At 53.4% G+C, this 25,910-nt stretch overlaps 1 protein-coding gene across 8 annotated transcripts; it reads right to left on the bottom strand.

Annotated features, from left to right (window-relative positions):
* Positions 1-623: 623 nt before the first annotated feature.
* Map7d1 (MAP7 domain containing 1) lies at positions 624-25,067 on the bottom strand. 8 transcript variants are annotated; one of them, XM_038334738.1, is made up of 18 exons: positions 24,762-25,067; positions 10,441-10,791; positions 10,216-10,284; positions 9,325-9,488; positions 8,659-8,773; positions 7,035-7,145; positions 5,705-5,827; positions 5,445-5,608; positions 5,203-5,345; positions 3,158-3,483; positions 2,728-2,905; positions 2,506-2,644; positions 2,313-2,417; positions 2,011-2,064; positions 1,803-1,845; positions 1,609-1,699; positions 1,300-1,493; positions 624-1,200 (listed from the first exon to the last, which is right to left on the bottom strand). In XM_038334738.1, exons 1-18 carry the CDS (start codon positions 24,805-24,807, stop codon positions 1,190-1,192), a joined length of 2,427 nt encoding a protein of 808 aa, XP_038190666.1. In that variant the 5' UTR covers positions 24,808-25,067; the 3' UTR covers positions 624-1,189. The 8 variants fall into 8 exon arrangements, with proteins under 8 accessions (XP_038190666.1, XP_038190668.1, XP_038190664.1 ...); XM_038334740.1 differs by having other exon boundaries at positions 8,668-8,773; XM_038334736.1 differs by having other exon boundaries at positions 5,445-5,827.
* Positions 25,068-25,910: the final 843 nt, after the last annotated feature.

The raw sequence follows: 25,910 nt of genomic DNA, 5'->3' as shown, positions 1-25,910 counted from the left end.
AGTTTCCAGGAGGCTTCCTTTCACACCTGCTGGCTAGAACTGAGTCACATGTGTGTGCGTGTGCGCACAACACACACACACACACACACACACACACACACACACACACACACACACACGGCAATCAATCACTCACAGGGGACCCAGGACCATCAGTTTTGGCTCATCACAGTCATGATTCACCGCCCCTGCGGCTAGGAGCCACCGCTGCTGAGGTGTGAGTTAATGCTCGCAAGAGCCTGGTTACCTGGACAGAGTCTAGGTAACCTAGCGATTCTGTCGGGAATGAGGAAGCCGTGACAGGGAGGGAAGCTGAGCACACAGGTCAGTGTCTATGATGCTCACTGCTTGAGTAGAAACCCCTAAGCACAAAGTCTATGTCTTTTCCTACTACTCTACTTCCAGGATGAAGCCCAGGGCCTGTAGAGGTTACACACAGAAATTAATGTCCATTGAAAGAATAAATGAATGAATTCAGAATAAACTAGAAGACCATAGGACAGGGAGTCCAGGACTGCAACCACCAGTTAGGGGTATACAGCCCCAAGCCCGAGGCTCCTTAAGATCTCAAAACTCAGATCACCTCTTCCTGCCCTCACCCCCAGCTCCAAGGACACACAGGATTGGCAGAATTATTCTCACTTTATTTCTGGAGAAGTTTGATCAGATGTAATAACACTGATTCCAGGCGAGGACAGGGGCCATTACCCCTCAAGCAACCAGTATTCTGTGGCCCAAGGTGTCCCCCCTCTTCCCAGACCTGGGTTCCCCCTCGGTTACAGTTAAATAGAGGAAGACCTTCCCAGGGAGCCTTGGGATGAGGGACTGCCTCCTGTCCCCACCTCCTCCATGGAGAGGTGTCTGAACACGGCTATTTACATATTCACATCCACCGTACCCCACCAAACCAAGGCAAATACTATAAGTGGTCCCTCCCCAGGGGGAGGCCAGAGAGCTATGAGTGTATGTGTGTATGGGTTAGATGGGTGTCTGAGTGTGTGAGCACACGGGTGCACTGAGCGGCAGGGCCTGCTTCCCGCCAGAGACATATCAGTTTATAAGGTGCAGATTAAAAACAACAGTAAGGACCCAGCCCACGTCCATCTTGGTTCTGTCTCTTTCTCTTCCAGACACCCAAGAGCTGACGCAAAGAAACGTTCGCAGCTGCACCCGGGTCCAAGGCAATTGCTTAAAGGACTTCTGAGGGGAAGGAGAGGGGGAAAAGTCAGGGCTGAGAAGTCCCAATAGGGATGGGTGGGGTACAGCCGGCCCAAGAGCCAGGGCTCCTACAGTCCCTACCTGTGACCTGTGGGGGCTGAACCACTGCTTTCTTGAGGAAGGCTTCTGCCTCTGCAAATGGGAGGAGTCCCTCTGGTGTTCGACCCAGACCTTTTTCTCCAGCGGTTCCCTTTGGGGAGAAGCCATTCTCCTGGTGCGCTGGGAGAGGCTGCAGGCCATTTACCAGGGACCCTGGCATCTCCTTGCTTGGCAGACTGTGGATGTAGGGGTCCAGGGTTAGTAACCCACCTCCCTGAGAAGCCCATAGTCCATAGCTCCAGCCGGCAGCTGCCTGCCTAGCTCAGAGTCCCTGGGGTTGCGAGCTGGTACCTCCACTGTGGCTCCTGAGGGGCCAGCTCCTCTTTCTGGACAGAATCCTTCTGTAGCCCTGAGGGCCGAGTCTCTGCAGCTTTCACAGGGTCTATCACAGCGAAGAAATGGCCATTAGTCAGGGGCGGTTGAAGGGTGGGACTGGAGCTCAGGGGCGACCAGAGCAAAGGAAGTGAGAAGAGCGGGGGCGTTACCTGGACAGGAATTGTTGACCGTGGGCTCCTTTCCATCCCGCTTCTGTTTGAAAGGGAAGCGCTGTCAGGGCTACGTGGACCCATTCAACTGCTCCACCCTCCGTGCCCAGACACAGAAAAGCCTCCCTACCACACTCTTCCTCCACGCTGGAGGCTTTTCTGTGACCTCCTTTCCCCAACGCCCACTCCCCAACCTGAGAATCCTGACCTTGGTTTCAGCAGCTTCTGACTTCCGGGTCCTCTTCATTATCTCCTCCAGCCGCTGTGAGGAGATCCCACAGTGGTTAGGCCCACAGACCTCACCCTCAACTTCTCACCAGCTGGCCCTAGTCGAGGGCTGGTAGCTCTCAGCCCCAACCAGTACTTTCTTGTTCTATCTTCTACAAATTCAAGCCCAGGTCTGGGTCCGTTGCTACCATTTGCAGGAACTGAGGCCAGCCCCAGGCCCCGCCCCATCAAGGCCCCACCCTCACCCCAGGCCCCGCCCCAGGCCCCACTGGCACTGCACACCTTTCTCCGCTCTTGTCTCTCCTGCTCCTCCTTCTGGAAGTGCTTTTCCCGCTCCAGGCGCTGGCGCTCAGCTTCTTCCCGGGACCGAGCTTCGGCTTCCTCTTTCTACCAAAGACCACCATAGCTTTGGGTTCCCTCCTGCCCAAACCCACTCAGAGCCAGCTAAGATCAGCCCTCCCACCGGCGTGGGCACCTGCTTCTGCAGCCGCTCCTGCTCCTCCTGCTCAGCCTGGGCCTTCTCTCGAGCCTCCTGCTCCTCCCGTCTCCGGGCCTCAGCCTCGCGTTCAGCCCGGGCCTCGGCCTCCCGTGCCAGCTGCTCCTCCCGCATTCGTCTGGAGAATTCAAAAAATTCAAGCTTGGTTTTCACCTTTTTGGGTGCCACATGGGCCCTCACAGTCCCTGAGGTCACACTCACTTGTCCCTTTCGGCCTGCAGCTTCCGCTCCTGTTCTTCGCGTTCCCTCTGTTCCCGAGCCTGGCGCCGCTTCTCAGCCAGGAGCCGAGTGGCTTCTTCCCGGTCTGTGGTGCCAGCCATAGGTTTGCTAGGGGTCACCGGAGGAGCAGTGGGAGGAGGGGCAGTCTGGACGGTGGTGTCTGGAGGAAGATCAAGACCAGGAGTCAGAACACACGGGTGTAGGCACCTCCATCACCCCTGTACACCAATATGCTTTCAGGACCTCAGTGACCCACTCATTCAACAGAATTGCTGCCATCACTGTGTCCGAGACTTGGCCTGGTATGGGCAGGAGATCCCTCTTCCTGCCCCTCTGCACTAGTGTCTGTGGTGTCCACTTCCCAGACACAGGAAAAGATGGCACCTCTGCCCCGCCCACCCTCACTCTGCACCTGCAGGGATCTCTGTTGAGGGCTGCTCCTTCTGAGGCTGGGCTGGGGTCGGTGAGGGCACTGGGGAGGGCGCTGGTGAAGCTGGGGCCGCTGGCTCCTTCTCGATGGTTCTGCTCTTGCTGCGGTTCTTGTCCTCAGGCCCTGATGGGCTGGGGCTCTCTTTTGCCTCCTCCTTCCTCCGAACCCGCCCCTTGGGCGATGCAGTGGTGCTTCGGGGGGATGGTGGTTTTGGAGGAAGGGTCTGACCTGGTCCTGGGCTGGGGCAGGGGGAGGCAGGTCTGTGCCAGGTTGTTGAGGGAGAGGATGGCCGGGCCTTGGACTTAGGGCTAAGAGAGAAGAAAGGGGTTAGAATGGGAGGCAAAGCACCTGTGTGGGCACTCCCCTCCCCAGCATGTCATTTCTTTGGAGAAGTATTCCTTTAAAAAAAAAAAGATTACTTGTTGTTATTGTGTGGGGCATGCATGTGTGAGCATGCTTGTGGGAGTCAGAAGGCAGTGGTGAGGTGGTTCTTTCTTTGCATCTTTCCATGGATTCCAGGGATTTAACTCAGCTCACAATGCTTGCACAGCAAAGGCCTTTACTCATTGCGCCAGCTTACCAGCCTCCAATATTACCTTTTGTGGGCTGGGCTGCATCCCCTCCTATCCACTCACAGTGTTATCCTTTCCTCTTAGTGCATATATCCCAGTTTGCAATTACAAACTAATTTGTGAGAGCTTTGACTAACATCTGCCTCCCCAGCAGCATGCACACTTAGTAGAGCAAAAAAATAGGCCTGGTTTAGCTCAGTGTCCTCAGCACCCAAGACACCACAGGGTAAGTCGGTCACTGATCAAGTATGTACTGAGTTGCTTATCAGGTGCTACTGTTTTAGGAATTGGGGGCGGGGGTGGGGAGAGGTGTCCATAATCAAAAAAAGAAAAGAGAGACAAAAAAAGGGGTGGGGAAATAGAGGATAAATGAAATAAAGAAGGGGCTGGAGAGATGGCTCAGAGGTTAAGAGCACCGCCTGCTGTTCCAAAGGTCCTGAGTTCAATTCCCAGCCCCCACATGGTGGCTCACAACCATCTGTAATGGGATCTGGTGCCCTCTTCTGGCATGCAGGCATACACACAGACAGAATATTGTATACATAATAAACAAATAAATATTAAAAAAAGAAAAAAATAAAGAAGAAAGAGAAAAAGTGAAAGTCCAGGGCAGGAAGACAGCCGGGGGTTTGTGGCCAGCCCAGGCTATACCATTAGTTCAAGGGCATCCTGAGCTACATAAGGAGACCCTGCCTCATAAAAACAAAAACAAACCAAGGGGTCAGTGGGTAGAACGCTTGCTGAGCATGCACACAGCCCTGTAACGCCAGCACGGGAGAGGTGGGGGCAGAAGTTTCATAAATTCAAGGTCATCATTGGCTATAGAGCTGATTAGAGGTCAGTCTTGGATACATGACGTTCTTGCCCAACAAACAACAAAAAGGACCAGTGAGATGGCTCAGCAGGCAAAGGGGCTTGCCACCAAGCCTGACAACCTGAGCTCAACTCCTGGAACCTACATGGTTGAGTGAGAACTGATTTCCAAGAGCTGGCTTCTGACATACCCGCAACACACACACACACACACACACACACACACACACACTGGGACACTGGGAAGGTATGATGGCACAGGTCTGTTATAACCCTGGCTACTTTAAAAGAATCACAGGTTCAAGGTTGGGCAACTTAGTGAAACACTGTCTTAAAACAAACAAACTACGAAAAGGACTCAGTATATAGATAGCTCAGTGATGGGGTGCTTGCCTAGCATACAGGAGGCTGGGGGTTCTATTCCCAGTACTCAGCTCATGAAGTAAGAGTGGGGGGGGAGGGTCAAGAGCTGGAGCTTTGTCTCAAAAAAAAAAAAGTGTATGTGTGTGTGGGGAAGAGCAGAGAGAAAAGGAAAAACAGGGGCAAGAAAATGGAAAACCTGCCCTTTAGTAACTTCAAGTATTTTGGAATAACTGACAGAGCCAGAGCGAATGGCCAGGTGAGGCGCGGAGCCCCGCCCACCTGAGCTCAGCACCGGCGGCGGCGGAGAGCCTGGGTCGCACAGAGGCTGGTAACGACTGCCGCTTCTTGAGGCGCTCGCGGGCCAGGGCGCTCTTTTCCTTCTCGTTTTCCCGCTCCTTGTCCTTCTTCTCCTTTTTCAGCACCTGGAGGCGCGGGATAGGAGCGAAGAGGAAGAGAGGTCAGCTGTGGTCGCACTCCAGCCCAGTCGCGCCTGTCCCCACCATGAGCTGCGGGCCACTCACCGGCGTGGCTTCCAGCCGGCGGCGGGCCAATGCGGGGCTGCCGCCGGCACCGGACTTGCGTCGCTCCGCGCGCTCCCCAGACGGGGTGCAGCGGTGCGCGCTCCGAGGGGCGCTACAAGGCGTTAGCGGGCTGGCGGAGGCTGAGCGAGGGCACACTGGCACGGCTGCAGAGGGATGAGTGCGGTCGGAGTGTGGCCCAGGCGCGAGGCTGGCCCCTGCCCGGCCCCTTGTGGGGCGTCTCCCAGGGCCGCTGCCCCTACCCTGGTCCCGGCCGTTTCTGGGCAGTGTAACCGCGCTGCGACTCCGAGCCAGGAAGGAGAGGGTGGGCGTCATCAGACGATCCACAATGCTGCTCTCCCAAGCGCTCAGCTGCAGGCTGCGATCTGGGGGGAGAATCAGGCAGAGCAGGTCAAGGCAGGCGGAGGCACAGGTGGGAACTAGGAACTGAACCCAAGAAGAGCCCAAGGATTCTCAAGAGGACTGTCACCCCCGCCCCAAGTCACGCAGGGCCACACATTTCTTCCTGAGAACTGGTCCTCCTTTTGCAGACACAGGCAACAACACACTGAGCAAGGGACTGGGAATATATTTCAGAGGTAGAGCGCTTGGCTGTCATGCAAGAGGCCCTAGGTTCAATTCCTAAAACCGGCGGGGGAGGGGATCCTGGCCAATGCCCTGCCCTGCATCACTTTAGGAGTGCCTCCTACCGGTCTCCCCAGGTGAGAGGGCTCAAAACTGTGAGCAAAGGAAGGAGCCATAACAGGAACTAGGGATGACCCCACTGCCCTCTCCCAGGTCCCACAGCAGGGCCTGCCTCTCCTGATCTCATCATGCTGGCCTGGGGGAGGCATGCTTCCTGGATTTGGGGGAGTGAGGGTCCTTGTGCTCCTCCAACCAGCCGTTAGGAGTGTGCTAGAGAGGCTGCTGGAGGGCCCTGTTGCCCTAGGCCACCCTGCTCTGTCCCTTCAGCTGCTGGGTTATTTTTAAGCTTCAGTCAGGTGGGGTTGGTGCAGCAGCTGATTTGGTTGCTAGGCGACAGAACAACCAAATAAAAGCTAGAGAAACTTATAAATAACTTTAGCCATGGTTCTTTCAGATGGAAGCACCAGAGCATGGTGGGAACGCAGGAGCTGTGCCACCTTGGTGGGTCCCGACTTTGGACCCAGCCAAGGACAAAGCAGGTGTTCTAAGAGGCAGAGATGGCAGGGTTGCATGGCCCTCCAGGGTGGAGCCAGAACAGCCCCACCCTAGTATCCAGGCTAGCCTGACACATGGGGGCAAAGCCACCTGTCTAAGGCTGGCCCCGGCCAGCTGGCTGTGGTTAGAGATAAAGCTGACTGCCCACTGCCACCCCAGCCCTTAGCTTTCTGCCCCTCTAGGCCATTATCCTTTGTGTCTGTTCTCCTATCCTACAGGACACTACTATGTCCTAGGGTCCAGACCCAAATGCCGGCTCCTCCAAAGGGCACAGAGCCCCGGGTGGGATAGAGTAGAGCTGGACCCGGAGTGTGAGCACTCCAGGGATGAGCTCTGGAGGGGGCTGGCTGGCTACAAGGGGCTCTGGAGGGGGAAGGCTGAGCCTCCTCTTACTTCTACTGGGGGAGTTCCAGAGCGTGGCAGAGGACTTTGAGAGCCGCTTGTTGATTATAGAGTCCACGTGTTTGGGCAGGTTTACTGCCGACACGGAGCACCTGCTCCCACCTGGAGGGGAAAAGACACGGCATTAGGGCCGGGCCAGAAGGGAGCCAGGGGGGGCACTGAGGCCTTCCATGCAGGATGCTCTGAGGGCGGGGTGGGAGAGGAAGGAGCGGGCAGGCTAGGATGGATGGGGGGAAGAGGAGGCTTGACTTGGCCCTGGGAGGGGGAGGGGAAAGGGAGGTGATCAGAAACAACCTTGATTGGGGGAGCCAATGAAGATGGAGCAGAGGGAAGAAATGGTGGAAAACTAGAACTACAGCCTTCCTGGCCAGACCAAGGGAAGCCAGTGCCTAGGGCTGGGTGCTGCAACCCCTCCCCACAACCACCCAGCACTGGCACTTGCGGACACTGCCCAGCCAAGGCGCTATGGATACAACACCCACATCCTGGGACAATGCAAAGACATTCCTAAACAGAAGACCTACACAGTTCAGAGTTCCACATATTTTTCCAGACACACAAAGACATGCAAACACGTGCAGATAGAGAGGTGAATACTTATTCATGCACGTATGTATGTAGACATGCACAGACAGAGGAACACAAGTAAAATGCACACAGGCAGAAACATAATGAAGTGATCTAGCCATGACAGTTATGTCAGCTTACCGTGGGCCAGGCACTGTGCTGGGCACCACAGACATGTTACCTCACTTGATCCTCCAAACATCTACCCACAACCTTGGAGGCCAAGCAGTGCTGTTATCCCCATTTTACACATGAAGAAAGTGAGATTTGACAAGTTAAAGGTCATACAAGTATCAAGAGTTTGAACCTAAATCTGACTAAGGAGCCTCCCGGAGGCACATAGCCTAAAACACAGCCTCACAGAATGGGCTACACAGCACTTCTATGGGCACATACACTAGGTGAGATACATGAGCTATGGACCTTGTCATTGCATAGACATCCAAGCGCAGTGGTATGTGTATGCCAGCAAGGAATCAGACCAAAATCCACAACGCGCCTATGCAAAGAAAACTCAGACAAAAAAAACTATCTTCCAAACAGAGGATGACAGTTTTTTTTTTTTTTTTTTTTTTTTTTAAAGCATCCAGGATCTGCAGGGTATTAAAGTCCTCTTTCTTTCTTTTTCTTTTTTTGGTTTTTCGAGACAGGGTCTCTCTGCAGCTTTTTTAGAGCCTGTCCTGGAACTAGCTCTTGTAGACCAGGCTGGCCTCGAACTCACAGAGATCCGCCTGCCTCTGCCTCCCAAGTGCTGGGATTAAAGGCGTGCGCCACCACCGCCCGGCTTAAAGTCCTCTTTCTACACATCATCAACTAACAGTAATTGGTAGGAGGAAGGCATGTTAAGCAACTCCTAAGATGACACACAGGTTTGAGGAGCAAACTGAGGTGACACATTGGATGGCTTACAGGCCATTCCGGAAGACACATGAAGCAAGACACACCTGCCACAGGGAATAGCGAGCACCTTGTGTGTAAAATATTCCTCTCCCACCTCAGCAGGCCCCAGCTCTGCCCAGCCACCCACCAGCACTTCCAGCCCACTCACTAGTCTTACGTCCGGGGGAGCTGTGGTGCAGGGCCCCTGCCCAGGACCAGCGCTGCTGCCGGATTTCAGCCCAGGTCTTCTTCACTGACCGCTGGATGGCTGCTTCATAGCGTTCCTGGGAGCCAATGGAGAAAAGAGAGAGGTTTGGACTCAGGATCGGCCACCATATCTGGGAGAAAGTCCTCCCCCAGCCTAAGTTCTCCCTGACTCACTGCAGGTAACCAAGGTTACTGACTCTGCCGTGATTCAAGCCCATGTGTGATAGACAGATCCTCTCCACAGTTCTTGGAGAGCTTTTCCTGGCTTTGAGTCACTTCCTGAGATGGGTGGGACTCTCCTTGCCTGGGGTTCCTGGGCAGGGTTATGTCCCCCTAGCACTGGGGATCCTGATCTTGGATCTGTTTTCCCCCTTTTTTACACATATCTGCATACATAGAACAGAGCCTCTGGCCTCTCACAAACACATGTGGGAGCCAACGCAATTGCATAGACACACGGGGGCAGGGCCACAGAGGTGAATGCAGAAGGGACTGCCTAGGCACAGAGCACTTGGGGACATGTGTGGATGTGTGGATGTACTTTTCTACTACATAGACCACCGGACGATATACATTTATGCAGACCTGCAGATCTCTGTGAACTCTGTTGGGACTGCCAAGAACATACCTTGTTTTTCTCAAGCTTCTGCCTCTGCCGCTCCTCCAGGGCAGCCCGGCGCTGCTCGGCTTTAAGCCGCTGCTCCTCCAATCGTCGGCGGCGCTCCTGGAGCTGCTTCTCCCGAAGCGCCTTGGCCTTCTCCTCCTTCTCCAGCCACACTGCCTTCTTGGCCGCTGGGGTAGAGATGAGGGGGCATGACCTGAGGGGTTCTGCGGCAGGCCTGAGCCTGAAGCAGCTCCCAGCAGCTGTCTGCCACCCTAGTCCTAGACCGTCCCTTTTCTGCCTGCCTCTGTGAGACCTCCACTCTCAGAAGTCCCCTTTGTCGTTCAGGGCTTCCTGAAGGCAGGTCTAGGGAAACCTGCTGTCCCCACTGGCCTCCAACTGCCTCACATCTCTCAGGCTGGAGGGCAAGGGCATCCACCAGCGTGAGACTCTCCAGAACATGACTTAGGGGGCTACTGGACAGATTTCAGCACATGATAGTACATACAGAGCAGCGGGTCTCAATCTTCCTAAGGCTGCAACCCTTGAATAGAGTGCTTCATGCTGTGGTGACTCCCAAACACACAATTATTTTGTCACTACTTCCTAACTGTAGTTTTGCTATGGTCATGAATCATAATGTAAATATTTGATATGCAGGATATCAGATATGCGACCCCATGGGGGTCATGGCCCACAGGTTGAGAACCATTGTAAGATACAGGTTCTGTCTGGGTCTGATCTCAACTATCCACTAGCTCTCAGGCAAGTGATGTCATCTATTCAAACCTGATTCCTCCTCAAACTATGCTGAGGATTTCGTGAGGCCAACACACACAGTATTCTAGAAGGGTCTGTAATATTTATTCACAGGAGGCTGGGGAATGTCGATGAAGATAACGCTACCCAAACACTCACCCAGGTACTTGGCCCGCTCTTCTCGTCGCTCTTTGGCAAGCTTGTGTCTCTCTCCTGCCTTCTTTACATCTGAGCAGAGAGAAGAACAGAGAGTCAGAAGGTCTCCTGGGGCAAATGGCTTCAGCGTTCCCTCTGGCCCTACCTCATCTTCCTGGCCTCATCCTGCATGGCAAAGAAGACTCCAGATGACCACCCATGGCCCAGCACTAGGGACATCACAAATACCTTGCTTGGTGGGAGGGCTGTCAGAGGCTGGTACTGCTGTTGGGGATGGCTGGCTACTCCTTCGAGAAGGCCTGGCGTCCCGTGGGCCTGTGGCTGGTGGGGTGGGTCCCCTGCTCTTTGCTTCTGAGGATGGGGAGTCTTCCTGTGGGGGAGCTGGCCGAGGCGAGATCTGCCCAGTGGGAGTCTCTGGTTCCAGTGGGAGCTGCTTAGGACTAGTGGCATTCTTCATGGCAGGAGGGGTGTCCGGGGGAGTGTCAGGAACCAAGGCTGACATCGGTGTCGGTGGCGGTGGAGGGGAAGGGTCGCCTTCTGGAGAAGGTCTTGGCTCTGCGGGAATCCTGGCTATCATAGCTGAAAGATCAGTAAGAGAGAGGAAAGGAGGGTCAGACTGAACACATGTACTGCTGATTCGCACAGCAATCTCTCCGATGGATTTATTCGTTCATTCGTGGATATTCTATCCACGTGCCAGGCCTACTATTCCAGATATTAATGACATAATGGTGAGGGGACAGCCAGGATTCCTGCCCCTAGGGAGTTCACCCTCCAGTAGGACAGACAAATGACAGCAGAGAGGAAGGACCACGTCCAGCATAGTACAGCGGCCATGGTTAACCTACACATGGAGAAATGCCAACTGGGCTGTGATCTGAAGGATAAGCAGGAGTTGGCAAAGCAAAGAAAGGGTCTGGCAGGGAAGAGCAGGCTGCAAAGGGGCAGATGGAGCATGGTATTCTGGGAGACTGAGAACAAATTTGTAGCACCAAATGGTGATCATTGGTTCTTATGTCTGCCTCCCTTACCTTTTCCCTTTAAAAAGAAATTACATTTATTCACCTATGTGTATGTGGGTGTGTGCATGTATGGGAGGACACATGCCACGGTGTATATGTGAATGTCAGAGAACTTGTAAGAACTGGCTCTCTCCTTTCACCACGCGGATCCTGGGGACAGAACCCAGGTCATCAGGCTCCGAGGCTGGTGATTTACCCATTGAGACGCCCTGCTGCCCCTTCATCATCTTTCTGCTCTGCCTCTTGTCACACTGTCCAACCCCAAGGCTGGTTGGTTCACAGAGTATGTCAGGGCTGGGCACATGGGGCCAACCAGGAGGAAGGGCAAAAGCATAGTACCTCTGGGGTATCTGCACGGCCAAAGGCATCAATGGGGTAGGCAGCCAGCTATAGATTGTTGGTGTGTAACCCTTAGACTTAGTCTTTAAAGCTATGACTATCAGAGGCTAGAGAGATAGCTCAACGGTTAAGAGCACTTGTTTCTATTGCAGAGGACCTGGGTTCAGTTCCCAGCACTCCCATGGTGGCCCACAACCATCTGTAATGCCAGTCTCAGGGTATCTGACACCCTCTTCTGTTTTTTTCTGCCATTAGACAAGCATGCGTTGCACACAGACAGACAAAATACTGACACACACACACACATCACACACACACACACGTATATATATAAATGAATCTTTTTAAAAAGTATGAATATTGCTAGACATGGTGGTGGCACACACCTCTAGTTTCAGTCCTAGGACAGCTAAGACAGGAGGACTGCTGTGAGTTCAAGGCCAGCCAGATGATGTAACAAGTCTGAAGTAAGACAATGTGACCCAAACCTCCTTCCTTCCCTGGCCCCCCAAGCATAACTATTCATCCATGCATGGTGGCACACACCTGTAATTTCGGTACTTGGGAGGCTGAGGGAGAAGGAGTGCTGTGAGTTCGAGGTCAACCTAGCTAGACAACGAATTCTAGACCAGCTTGTCACAAAAAAGAGAAGTTGATAAACACAAATGTGTATGCATTCGCATGTGCATGTCACACCAAAAGACAAAACCAGACGCCAGGCTAATGGCCTGTTCTAATTGTGCTATCTCAGGACAGGGAGGCAAGCCACTCAAATCCAAGCTTCTGTTTTCTCACGTGTGGAATGGGTACAACGAACCTAGCACCGTGCTTCTACCTCCCTTTCCTGCAGGACTTGGGTCAACTTTCTGCTCTCCCAGAGAGAATTCTTATCATGTTGAGCCCTTTTCTTCTCATGGTGAGCCCTTATGCCATCTGCAGGGGACCTCTGGCCACGTAGGGAGTCAGTGAGGACACAGCACTGACAGATGGGACTAGGCAGTATCATGGATAACATTTTCATTCTTCCTAGGGCCCTCTGCCATGCTGAGTCCTCTGTTCTGGGAACTCTGGCTCTCTCAGGACACGCAAACTCCCCATTCCTGGGACAAGTTGTGTGCAGGGAGGAGACACCCAGGAAACTGTCTTTGGTTCTCTAAAGACCCTCTTCTGGGAGGAAGGCTTCTGATGGTTTGGGCTCAAAGCCCGATGATGCAAGCATGGGTCCCAGTCTCCCTGCAGACTGAGTGGCCTTGGACAGTTGTAGGCCTGCTTTGTGCTACAGCTGCTCATACTACCTACGACACAGCATTGTGAGATTAGATATAGCCACTGACATTCACACACGCATGAAGACTGGCTCTCTATGTAGCCCTAGCTGTCCTATTACTGCTATGTAGACCAGGCTGTCCCCAAACGGATAAGAAGCCCACCTGCCTCTGCCTCCCAAGTGCTAAGACTAAAGTCAAGCACCACCACTGCCATTCGTATTTTACCGAGTGTTCTCTGCACGTAAAGCCAAATGCTCTAGTTCTATCCTCGTTGTTTATGAAGGAGACGTTATAAAGACATAATTACACATAGAAAAGACATATAAAGACATCTTCATAAAGACAAGAAATTAAAGCATAGCCAGGTGGTGGTGGCGCACGCCTTTAATCCCAGCCTTGGGAGGCAGAGGCAGGTGGATCTCTGAGTTCGAGGCCAGCCTGGTCTACAGAGCGAGTTCCAGGACAGGCTCCAAAGCTTCAGAGAAACCCTGAAGTGGCATTTTACTTGTATTTTAACAAGTTAAATTTGCCGGAGGATCAGAAAAGTAAAACAACCACATTCGTCACCCTTATAGACCAGGCAGCAATAACACACACGCCTTTAATCCCAGAACTAGAGAGGAATATAAAACAGGAGACAGCTCTCAGACACAGTCTCATTCTGAGATTTCTGGAAGCAGGATCGCCATTTCAGACTGAGGTAGAGGTAAGACCCAGTGACTGGCTGCTTTGCCTTTTGGATCTTCAGGTTGAACCCCAATTTCTCTCCCTGAGTTTTTATTAATTGTGTCTCAAAACCCTGTCTCAAAAAAAAAAAAAAAAAAAAAACCAGAAAAGAAAGAAAAAGAAAGTAAAGAGACAGACAGAGTAGGGCAGTCCTTTTTGTTTCCTCTGAGACAGGTCTCACTATGAGGGCTAGCCTGGCCTGGGAGAAGTGGCGTGCTCTCGCCTCCTTCTGAATGCTAGGGTTCCGAGCACCTGCCACCACACCCAGCTCGAGATCATGAGGCTAGGCAGTGACCCAACCTGGATCTGAACCCGGTATCATCAGCAGAGTCTAGGCTAGTGGTTCTCAGCAAGTGAGTCACGACCCCACTCAGGGGTTGCATAGCAGACATTTACATTACGATTCACAACAGTAGCAAAATTAAAGCTGTGAAGTAGCAATGGAATAATCTTCTGGCTGGGGTCTGTATGAGGAACTGTAATAAAGGCTCACAGCACAGGAAGGCTGAGGACCAAGGCTCTAGGCCCTTCTCCACAGACTCTAGCATCAATGTAAACAGTATGGATGTTAGGAAATTATAACACCCCAGGTTTTTATTTTCCTTTCACTCCTTCCTGCCCAGCTTCCTGGGCTGCAGGCAAGAGCCCAAGCCGAGGCCTTGTCTTCTCTCATAACCCTCAACCCCGACAGCTTCTTAACAGGTGACCCAGTTCTTCATACCAGCCAGAGCTGTGCCTAGTCACCTCCCAGCCAGGTGCAAATTCCTGAACTAACTTTGCCAGGCAATACTAGTGGAAGCCACTCAGTGAAGGCCTGATACTCACTGGAGGATACCGTCTTCCCCCATTCCATAGACGAGGCAAGCAAAGCTTATTCCATGAAAGGATTTGTTCAGGGTTATAAAAAACAGTATTTGGTGGAACAGGATTTGAACCCAGGGCTGCCCGAGTCCAAAATTTAGGTGTATAAGTCTTACTTTAAAAGCTGAGGGTGAGGCTTGTGTGGTGCCCTTCCTCAAGCACCTGTGTGTGCTAACAGGTGTTGCAAGTAAACTGGTAGGCGGGTGTTTGTCTACACCCAGGCAAATCACACCCACCAGGTAAGACGGTGAGTGTCTAAGTAAGGCTCGACTACCGAGATGGAGAGAAGCTGGGAGGAGCGGAGCATATGGCATCAGATGTTGTCAAGGCCTGCTGTAGCGACGACACCATCACAGACACAGATGGTTACTGGGGACACCATCTCTGGCCTCCTCAAGCAGCACCCGTCCTGAAGAAGCCATCCACGTCCCCTCTGCCTGACCTCCTCCAGGTCAGCAGGGCCCCCCAGGATGTTAATCTCGGAGCTGGCTATTTCTTTCATGTTTACTTGACCCACCAGCCACACTGACACGGCCGTCCCTGTGATGCTTTGCTCCACTTTGGAGAAGACAGACTTCAGGTGGGGCTTCCCTTCTGCTTTGCCGGCTGGGACTTGTGTCGCTCTGCCAGCCCCTCCCTGACTTCCTAACCTCTCCACAGTGCTGTGTGCCCCAGGGCTGCCAGGAGTTCACTTCTTCTCTGGCCCCACATTCCGTGGTGACATCACCCAGACTCACAGCCCTAAAAACCATCCCTGTGCTGACAGCAACCAAATTTGTTTCTCCAGCCCAGACTTCTCCCTGGAGGACCAGTTTCACCCCTGTACCTCCCTACCTGACACCCCAGATGTCTCATAGATGTCACAAAGGTAACCACTCCTCCCGCTTCAGTTTTTCCCAGCATAGCTAAGGCGACTTCCCAGAACTCAGAGTCACTTAGATCGTCTAAGCTGAGCCGAATCCAATCACTTTTCACTACTTCCATTTCTCTCTCTTTTTCCCTCCCTTCCTTCCTTCCTTCCTTCCTTTCTTTTTTGAGACAGGATTTCTCTGTAGACCAGGCTGGCCTCAACTCAGAGGGATCCACCTGCCTCTGCCTCCCGAGTGCTGGGATTAAGGGTGTACGCCACCACCGCCCAGCACTACCTCAGTTCCCATCACCTTGGTCCACCCCTTTCCATTTCTTGACCTGCTCCCTTGCTCTTTTCTCAACGCAGCAGCTGGAGGGATCAATTAACAATGAGTCACATCACGTCACTCTTTCCTGAAATCCCTGGAACATACCCCCATCTCACGAAGATGAAACCCAAAGAGGCCACAATGGAGCACAGACTCTCTCTCCAGCCTGTTACTTCTCAGACATCATCTCCCCAATTCCCCTTCTCCGGAGTTCAGCCCCTCCAGCCACACTCCCTATGTCCCTCCACATTGGGCTGCAACTTGAAAGTCCTGTAGGAATATCTTTGTCCCCAGCTTCAGCTAGGCTCACTCCCTCACCCCCTGGCAGGTCTCGCTTCTCAGTGAGGCCTGCCTTGATTTAAAACTACAAACTGGAGCACCAGTGAGATGGCTCAGGGCGTGAAGACACTGGCTGTGCAAGCCTGATAACCTGAATTTATCCCTGGATCCCACATCATGCTGTGTCAGTGCACACCTGCACACACACACACACACACACACACACACCCCACATATAATAGTAAATTTAAAACCAAAGACCGTAATTAAATCTCCGTCTCTTCTGTGCTATTGTCCTTTACCAGTCACTCCAGATAAGCACCAACCTCATTTTTGTTTGCTTTTCAGTAGTAGGGTTGGGCTTGACCCCAGAGCCTCTGACATCCTAAGCCAATACTCTACCACAGAGCGTATCCTCAGCTTTTGCCACTTTTATGCCCGCCCTGACTCAGGACTAGAGTCCAGCCAGGCCTTGAAACCTCAATCCTCCAGTCCTGCCTGGCTGAGCAGCTGGCTTACCAAGCTTTTCTTCATTTCCCTTTTGAGATCTCTCTTTCGTTTATGTGTGTGTGCACTTGCACGTGTCCATAGGCCGTAGAGGGCACTGGATCCCCTGGAGCTCCCTGGAGCTAGAGTTCCTGGCAACTGCGGGCCAGCTGACTTGGGTACTGGGAACCAAACTCTGGTCCTCCAGAAGAGCAGCAAGGGGAATTTTCCCCTGTGCCATCTCTTCAGCCCTGTGTTTTCTTTATTTATATTTGTCTAATGTTTAGTGGAAAAACCACTTATTCGGAGGCTTGAAGTTGGGGAGGGGCAGAGGCCAATAGGATCTGACATCTCTGGCAAAACAGCACCTTCTAGAACTGGTCACTACCAAAGCCTCTTTTTACAAACAGGGTCCGGATATGTTGCCTAGGCTGTGTCAACCTCTAGAGCTCCAGCTATCCTCCTGAAAAACTGGGGTGACAGCTGTGTGCCTCCACGTTTGGTTCACAAATCCCATCTTACAATGTCCCCACTGTTAGCCTATGGTCCCCAGGGCTACAACTGTTTGTCTCATTTTAGCCTTAGCACCAACAGAGATGGGGACATAAATGCCCCATACATAAGTACCTGGGAAATGAAGCCCCACCCTGGCAGAGAGCATCACCATTCCTTACCTGGAGGACTTCAGAGTCCTGCTCTGCCACACCCAATTCCTACTCAGCTCTCCACTGAAACCTGAAACTTCGATGGTGTCATCTGCTCTGAGGACAGAGCTGAGACACCAGAGCTGAGACCCCAGCTCTGGCATAGGCTAAAGGCCCGGTCTCCCTTCACCTCTTGTCTTCAATCTCTACCTTTCCTGATCCCTGCTTGTCCCCTGAACTCTCACTCTCCCGACCCTCCTTTACGTTCTGATAATTACCCAAGCTCCTCCTGCCACAGGGCCTTTGCATGTGCTCTTCCCCTTCTCTTCGTTAACTCTTCCTTCTCCTCTGGTTTAGTCACCTTTTCCTCAGACAGGCATTCCTTGGCTTCTCCAGTTGTCACAAAATTCTTTATGACACACAGTTGTTGCTCCAGGAGTTTCTCTTGGGAGCACTGTCCTAGACTGTCAAGCTTCTTTGTGTCGTTCCTTCCTCCTTGACAGTGGGGAAGCCCTCCAAGGGCTGGGTCACATCTGCTTGGCTCAGCTCTGCCTCAGCAGCAGCTACCACAAAGCCACGTCCACGTCCAAGGAGACAGTCAAAAAGTACTTTGAATGACAATAGAATGCCATGCGGTGAGGCCACCCTAGCCTGAAGCAGGTGCATAGGAAGGAAAAAGTTTCCTCTCACAAAGAACAAAACTGTTGGGTGTGGTGACACAAGCCTTTAATCCGGCACTAGGGAGGATTTCTATGAGTTCGAGGCCAACCTGGTCTACACAGAGAAGTTAGGATTACACAGCAAGGTCAGGACACTCAGAGCTACATAATAAAGAGATCCTGGAGAGAGAGGGGGGGGAGGGAGGGAGGGAGGGAGGGAGAGACTGCGTGGCCATGTATTTTGAAGTGCTAAACACTTGAAAGGAAGAAAAGGACCTCCATCTCAGCAGAGTTTGGGCAGGACCCTGGACAAAGGTACTCAGGTAGACGTTAACAAAAATAATAATGAGTGTTTGCTCCAGCAGCTGAACAAGAAAAATTTCTCAAGAGGCAAACAGGACGCTTGGAGCTACTTTTGTGACCTGGCAGGCTACTGACCCTGAATACAAATATTCCCTCAGAATTACGCCAACCCTGACAAAATGCCATCAGGATGGCATTACCTGGAACAGCTTGTGTTAATCCAAATGAATTCCCTGGTTAATTCTCTATACAAATATGGTTGATTCTTTTCTGATTATTCAACTCAATCAAGTATGATCCTTAGCTTACTTAATTTTATCTTGCTTTAGGACTGTGCCAGACTGGGAGGTTCACCCACTGCCAGTTTTCTTCTGCTATGTTGCTATCCAGCAGAAGTGTTTGCTAAGAACTGGATAAGCAGTAGATAATTTGTATTTATTCCTTGGCACGAAGAACATTTGCAGGGCAAAGGTGCAGGAACTGGTTACAAGGTAGTGTCGGAAAGTCCTGCCTTTTCAAGAGCCCTTAAAAGGCCTGCATCTGGGGTCTGCTAAGGGAAGGGGGCCAAGCCCCTCCGTGAGCCTGCTACATGGCTGCTGTCTCCTGGCAGTCCTTACATGCAGGTTTCTCTCTTCTGCTGCCCCAGCTCCTACTGGGCCAATGGCCCCTCACAGCACTGATAATCTGGTCTCACCATATGTCTGCCCGCCATGCCACCCCATGGCAAAACTCACTGAGAGAAGAAATTGGACCTTAGTCCTTTCTGTAGCACACACAGACCATGCTCACAGTAGAAACCTATGTCTGATCAGTGAATACCTAAGCAGATGGATGGATAAGATGGACAGACGTGGAAAACCACCTATATAGTGTGTCATCAAGCTAGGCATGATGGTACTTGATAGGTGAAGGCAGGAGAATCAAGTTCAAGGCTAGCCTCAGCTAAGTGAAATCCTACCTTAAAAACAAAGAAAAAGAAAGTACATAGTAGGACCTCCAAGGTGCTCCCAGGCATGGATGTTTCTTTAAATTTGAAATGTCATGACTGCATCAAGACCCTGCTGTCTTCTGCCAACTCCTAAGCCATGCATGTCCTCATGTCACTCGATTCTCATAACCATCCTAAAGGGAAAGAACCATACATCCCCCTGCCTCCTCCATAGGTAAGATAACTGTTACTCACATTAATAGGCTGTTCATGCCAGGGGCGGGGTTTGAACCCCAGTGCTGCTTGATGACAAAATCTTATGTCATGCTGTTCCTGTCAGCTATCACGCCATCATTCCCTCAGGCTCTCATCAGTGTCCTAAGAAGGAAGTGATTCGGTGGCTCCCCCAGGGAGGTTCCCCACAAAAGTGAAGGGTGCAGGTGGGGCAGACAGGCCTTGAGCTAAGAGCTCAGGAATGCAGGATAGGCAGGCTCCTGCCCAGGCTGGCCAACAGGCGGCCGGAAGGGAGGTCCATCTCCAAGGCAGAGTCTGTCCAGGTGAGAGCCGAGGGGAGCAGCAGGGAAGCGGCGGCGAGACACAGACACACAGGACAGATAAGTACCGCCGTCCTTGCTATGGCACCTGAGGTGTCAACATTAGACCACAGATGAGACAGGAGCACAGAGAGAGTAAAGACGTAAGGAGATAGAGAGGTATACACACCAGAGAGACCAAAAGCGAAGCACCGGAGAGCGGAAGCAGACAACACAGACAAGGGCATGCACGATGATGAGACAAGACATTCTTGTGTCTCCCTCAAAAAATAGACTTGGATTGATAACCACAAGAGCACAGAAACACAGATACTCTGAAACAGACAGACATACCCACATAGACACGCCCACAAGCAGCCAGGTCCCCTCTGAACCACAGCAAATAGAGAGCCAGTTTCCCCTACATACTTCTCTAGCCTTGTCCCTGTGGCTTCTGCTCTCCCCCCTCAGGGCATTCCTTTACCTGGGGCCAGAGGAAGTCTGATTCATAACAGCAGCTTAGGCTTCTGGCTGACCCAGCTAAGTATATAACCTTGTTAGTTCATTCAATCTTTGATATGATCCTAAGAGGGGGATACTGTTACCCCACTTTACAAATCAGGAAAACAGATTCTGAGATCGAGACACTTGCTAAAGTCACACTGCTGGGGAAGGGTAAAGGTGGGGTTTGGACAGACTCAGCTTAATGTCTCTGTGACCCTCACTCTGCTATCAGATGGGTCTGCCTGGGTCTATCCTGGGTCTCTCCTCCTGGAGAGATCTGGGCTGGGAGAATGGGGATGGTTAGGAAGGATGAAGCCCGAGGGATGCCTGACCGGGCCAGGACAGGTGTTTCTTGATGTTTCCTAAGAGCAGCATTAGGCCTGACCTGGAGGAACTTAGCAGTAATAAGCAGTGCACTGGGAAAGGCCAGCCTCCCCTGAGGTAGGAGGCAGGGTCCTGAAGCTAGGCTGAAGCTTCCGTAGTCCTAGGGAGACAGGCTCTGAAGGAGCTCCCTGGCAGGACCGGCGGCCATTGTTTCCTAGCCTCCAATCAGGAGCACCCACTTCCTGTTATTTTAGGCGGCAGGAAATGACCCCATCCCGCAGCTCAGGCTCCACCAGGTCCCTCCCTCAGCCCCAGCCCAATGTCTGAGGAATGGGTTTTTAGCTAGGCTGTCATCACCGAGAGTCTAATGTGCTCGGTCCCCAGCTGATGGTCTTCACAGGAAACCCAAGGGCTAGCTGCCTCTACCAGTGTCTGCAAGAAAACATGACCAGGGGTCCCCTGAACCACAATGACCACTGAAGTAACATGGTGGAGAACATGGTGGTCCAGACCCTGTCACTGGCTTGCTTGGTCATAATTCTGTAGAAAGAGTTGGTGCGTCAGCTTCAAATCTTGCCTCTGCCAGCTCCTAGCTGTGTGGCTTTAAGCAAGCAACCTTGCCTCTCTGGCTCTCATTCATAAAATGGGCAAAGAATTAGTCCCAACTCATGGGATTGTCATGAGGAGCAAATGAGAGAGTACGTGTGATATACTGCCTGGCACGGTGAAGGCCAAGAACAAATGGCAGGGTCGGGGGACAATAGCAATAAATTTGGAGAGCCAAGGAACCACTTCCTTCCCCAGGTCTCCTCTGACAGCTGGGGGGAGGGGGGAACAGCAATATCAGTTCCCTACCCCAAGCTCCCACTCCCCTCGGGGAAGAGCTGCAGCTGAGAGGTGATGTTGGACGCTGTGCCCAGGGGGTGCCAGGCAGAGCCACCACCAGTCAACAAAGCTGCATTATTTAAGCCTGCCTCTCTGACTCCCTCCCTGGCCCAGAGGGGACCCAAGGACACGATTCCCAGCTGCTTATGACCTCTGGTCAAGCTCAGTCAGATTTGAGACCTGCTCCAACAGCCCTCAAAAGCCACCACTCTAGTCTGGAGCCCTGTTTTCGGCTTCCTGTTCCTTTCTTCACCTCTGTCCCACAACAGCCAGCGGCCATCCTTAGTGGGAAAAGGGCTAAGCTGGCCTAGCGCCCTTACTCCTCATTTGCATATGCATGACTGCACATTAGAGGCTCATTAAAGGCCTCAAACTGAGCCCACCAGTCCAGTGAGGGGGACCTGTCAGTAGGAGGTGTCAGTCAAGCAGGCTGCTGCAGGTACACCTGTGGCCCATTGGGCCAGTCTCCCCAATTTCTACTCAGTGTTTCAGGTCTGTCCACTCCAGGGCTTCCTCCTGCTCTGTGAGGCAGTCCATAAACAAATCCCATGCTCTGCAGCACTATGCGGGCCAGCACAACACACCCCTTCAGAGAACACATCTGCCTTCTTCCTCACTAAATTGGTAGGTAGCGTTCACCGTTTACCGCCTCAGCACAACCAGCACCATGCTGTCACGGTGGGGCCACCGGACAATGTGTTTTCTCTCTCCTCCTGTCACTGCCTTATATCAGGTCTAACAGCCCACCTTCCCTTCTCCGGATAGACCCAGCTGCCTCACAGCTCTCTAGAAGTCCCGAAGTCCCTCCCCTGGTACTGGTAGTCTGCCCTATTTCCCTATTTTCTCTCTCTCTCTCTCTCTCTCTCTCTCTCTCTCTCTCTCTCTCTCACACACACACACACACACACACACACACACACACATACATACCATTCTAATGGTGCTCCATCTCTGGGCCTCAGACTCCTGACAGAATTAGAAATGATATCAGTAATAAACAAACCTAATCCAGGCATCGGTGGCCTTTAATCCCAGCACTCAGGAGGCAAAGGCAGGTCAATCTCTGTGAGTTAGAAGCCAGCCTGGTCTACAGAGTGAGTTCCAGGGCAGCCAAGGCTACACAAAGAAACCCTGTTTTGTAAAACCCAAACCAACCAACCTAGGCTGGTACCAGGGGCTAAAAGTGTATGTATTCATCTCTTTTGAAGAGTCTGATACCTCTGAGGGATCATTTCTAGCATTATTTTTAGTATATAGATGGGAAAACTTGAGAGTCGGGTTTAGAAATGCCCCCATCACACAGTGGAGGTCATGACATAGAGCTCGAACTGATTCTGGAGTCTAGGCTCTAAACTGCTTCCCAATTCCCACCCTGCCCTCCCCCATGGTTCACGCCTCCCTGCTGGCACCAGTTCTAATGAGCCTAGCCACAATCACAATGATCACACTTTATTGAGGGTGTCTGGTGCATGTGTGCCAGGTTCCTTCGGTTCAGCATCTCTGCCCCTCACATCAACCTCATGAGGCTCACAGACAAACCCTGTCCCCTGGTTTCCAGGGGCGGAATACTGGCTCCACCACAGAAGCCAGGAAACAGCTGCCTGCGATTTCCATCCAGGTCCTCTGACTGTGACATGGGTGCCACCCTTGTCCCCTGCCCCATGCTGTCTGCTGTTTGTTATTGCTCATCATACAAGTACACAAAAGGTACCTAAAGTCAGCAGGGTCATGTCACCAACGTTCAGAGACAGGCCACTGTCCCAAACTCTCCCGGCACACACTATGGGCACATCATTTACTCCCAGGAAGTCATTGGTCTGGTCACTTTTAGATTCTCAATATGTAGGGACAAGCCACCATCCCGACTCAGCTTCTCATGTAACTCCATCTAGACCCTTGTGACTAGAAGAGTCGCCCCAAGCCAGGCCCCTGCATGTGACCCTCCACCCTCAGCTAGGCCCTCACTAAAGCCACGCATCCCACCCCTGCCCTCATACTCAGACTGGGCCACCCATTCAAGTGCCCTAATTATAAACCAACCAGCGCTGAGGCTGTGTTACTGCCCTCGTTCAGGCTTTTGTGCACCTAGTGCCAAGGACTCTCAGGTGCAGAATACCAGTAAGCAGATGGACAGACCAGGCTGGACCTCCCTAGGTGGTCCCTCTCAGACTCTATGGAGCCAGGACAAACCCATCCACCCTTGTTGCCAACACAGCCTTTAAATCTCCAGAAACCCACCACTTCTGTCCTCTTAGGCCATCACTGGTCCCCTCCAAGCACCCACGCTGACACGGGGAGGAGCCCACCCACGGCCATGCAACCCCACCTCATCCCGGGTGCTCTCCACACCCATAGCCACTCTTTCATCCTGGGTCCACACCCCAGAGGGGCAGGGAGGTGGCAGGATTAGTCTGGGGACTCTCTGGGGGTGTGGGTGGGAGATGGGGCCACCTCCCCCCAACTGCGTCAGTGGGTCAGGACTTGGATCCTCAGTGTTCATGTTTTTCCCTCCCCTTCCAGGAAGAAAGAGTCCTCCCTTCAACACCAGGCCCAACCAGAATTCTGTCCCCACCCCCTCATCAGCTGCTCCCAGATCGAATGGGATTTGCAGAAGTTCAGGGCACTGGTGGTTGGTGGGGTGAGGGGTGAAAAGGAGAGCTTTGGTGGTCCAGGGCCTGGAAGTTGTGTGTGTGTGTGTGTGTGTGTGTGTGTGTGTGTGTGTGTTAGCATCCAAAAACCTCAGTCTGGGGAATGATGTGGCATGTCGGGAGTGCCATCCCTGAGCCTTCGCCTCATTCTACTGTGCGACTCCCGCCCCAAAGAAGTGAAGTGGTGCCGGCAGGGCCAGCAGATCTACCTCTGTCACTCCTGTCCCAAATCGGACTGGGTGGGCTCCGAAAAAGGCCTGGCTTCAGGGAAGGCGGCCCACTCCCCAGCTCCCGCCCGCGCCCCAAACAATACCGCCTCCCCCTCCCCCTCGCCTTTATCCGGCGGGTTACTTGGCAGCCACCGCTAAAGACCTCCCCCTCGTCTCCCTCCCCTCCGGGTCGGCCGGCAACAGCAACAGGCCCTTTGCGCGGCAGCTGGACGGATGGGGTGGGGGCGAGGTCTGGGCCAGGGCCTGGGCGTGGGGGGTACAGGGGCCTAGCTTCTGCATGTAGGGTTCCAGGCCTGAGAAATGAGCCCCTCAACACACACATTCAGGCTAAGGTCACACGTGCCCACGGAGGATGGAAAGAGGGACAGCAGCTCCAGCTCAGTAGAAGAGGATCTTCTGAGTCTGGGGTGGATCTCCAAGGAGAGTGGGGGTGGGGAAGAGAGGATGGCACCGGGCTGCGGCAGAAGGGTCACCCCATCGATTCCCTAGCCGGGTCCCCGCGGATCCCGATGCCCTGTGCGTCCCGGCGCCGAGGTTGGGGGAGGAGGCAGCTGTCAGAAGATGCGTCCGTGGCCCCGAGCCGCGGCCGCCGCAGCCTTTATTTTTAAACTTCTAAGTGGTCAGAGGGCGCGGCGGGGGAGGGGTCCCCGCCCAGCCACCAACCTCATCCTTGGCCGCCCCGCGGCTGCTCGGCCTCCCTCCGGGCTCTCTCTTGCGTGGCTCCCGGCTTACCTGCGGGTGCACCCGGCCCGGGCTCCGTGCGCGGGCCGTTCTCCATGGTTGTGGCGTCAATGGAGGTTTTGGGGGGTCTCAGCGGCGGCGGCGGCGGCGGCCCGAGGCCAGAACGGGAGTCCCGCGGCGCATCCCGCCCGGCCCGCCCGGCGGGCAACGACTTAGAGACGGCCGCGCTTGGTGTGGGAGAGGTCGAAACTGGTGGCCAGCGAAGCTATGAGTTGCCGGCTACCCGGTGTCGGTCCTCCACAACCGCGATCCTGCTCCTTTGCCCCGCGCCGGCCCAGTCCTGGTCTCGGCCCAACCCTATTGTACAGCCCGGGCTGGGCCTGGCCTCTCCGCACGTACCAAGTGCGCAGGGGACGGCCACCCCCGCCGTGATGGAGTACGGAGCCACCGCGGGCACAACCCGAGGGCCCCGACCCCGCCCTGCAGTGCAACACGGTTAACCACACTATACTCCTCCTGTACCCGCGGCAGAGCGGACGCCGTGCTGGGGGACCAATGCCGGTTACTCTGTCTCCCCCTGCGGCCGCGCGATGGTACGCGCCGCGCGCCTGAAGACTATGTAGGGAGCTCTCGGGTGACTCACCCGCTGCTGGAACTGGGGGAGTGGGGAGTGGGGTTGGGATCCCCCATTCCCACCCTGGATGCTGGAGGCTCCGGCATCAAGTCTAAATTCTCTCCCAAGCCTGCTTCAGACAAAATCTTCCTAGGGAACGTTGCAGGATCTGAAGAACGGTTTCAAGGAGACCCCTCAAAGGGCTATCCTTTCTCTATTCTGGTGATGGCTGCGAAGGCGCCTTTCCATTTGCACCCTAGGGTTGATGTCTTCTCTGCTTCTCTGGGGTAATTACAGCCCTGCAGGGCTGTTTTCCTCAGGTCTCTAATCTACTGGGGCCCTCCTAGGCCCAAACTGGGTGGTCCTAGCCTTGAACCTCCCATCCTCTCCCTTCATCAGAAGACCCCTACCACTTTGCATCTCTCCAGAAGGACCCCCGCCCCCATGGCATGTCGCATTAAAGGGTAGTAAGCCTCTCTTCACCCTCCTCCCCCAAAATGTCCCTGCTCAACGCTCTGGAGTGGACTGTCCTATCCCCCGGTTCATGCCAGCTGAGGTGAGGGCCTCAAGCCAAGCCAGGCCTGGCC

Source organism: Arvicola amphibius, chromosome 6 (assembly GCF_903992535.2).
Source record: "Arvicola amphibius chromosome 6, mArvAmp1.2, whole genome shotgun sequence".
Classification (NCBI taxonomy): domain Eukaryota; kingdom Metazoa; phylum Chordata; class Mammalia; order Rodentia; family Cricetidae; genus Arvicola; species Arvicola amphibius.
Note: the sequence above shows the minus strand (reverse complement) of the source record. Positions and strands in the feature narration are given on the sequence as shown.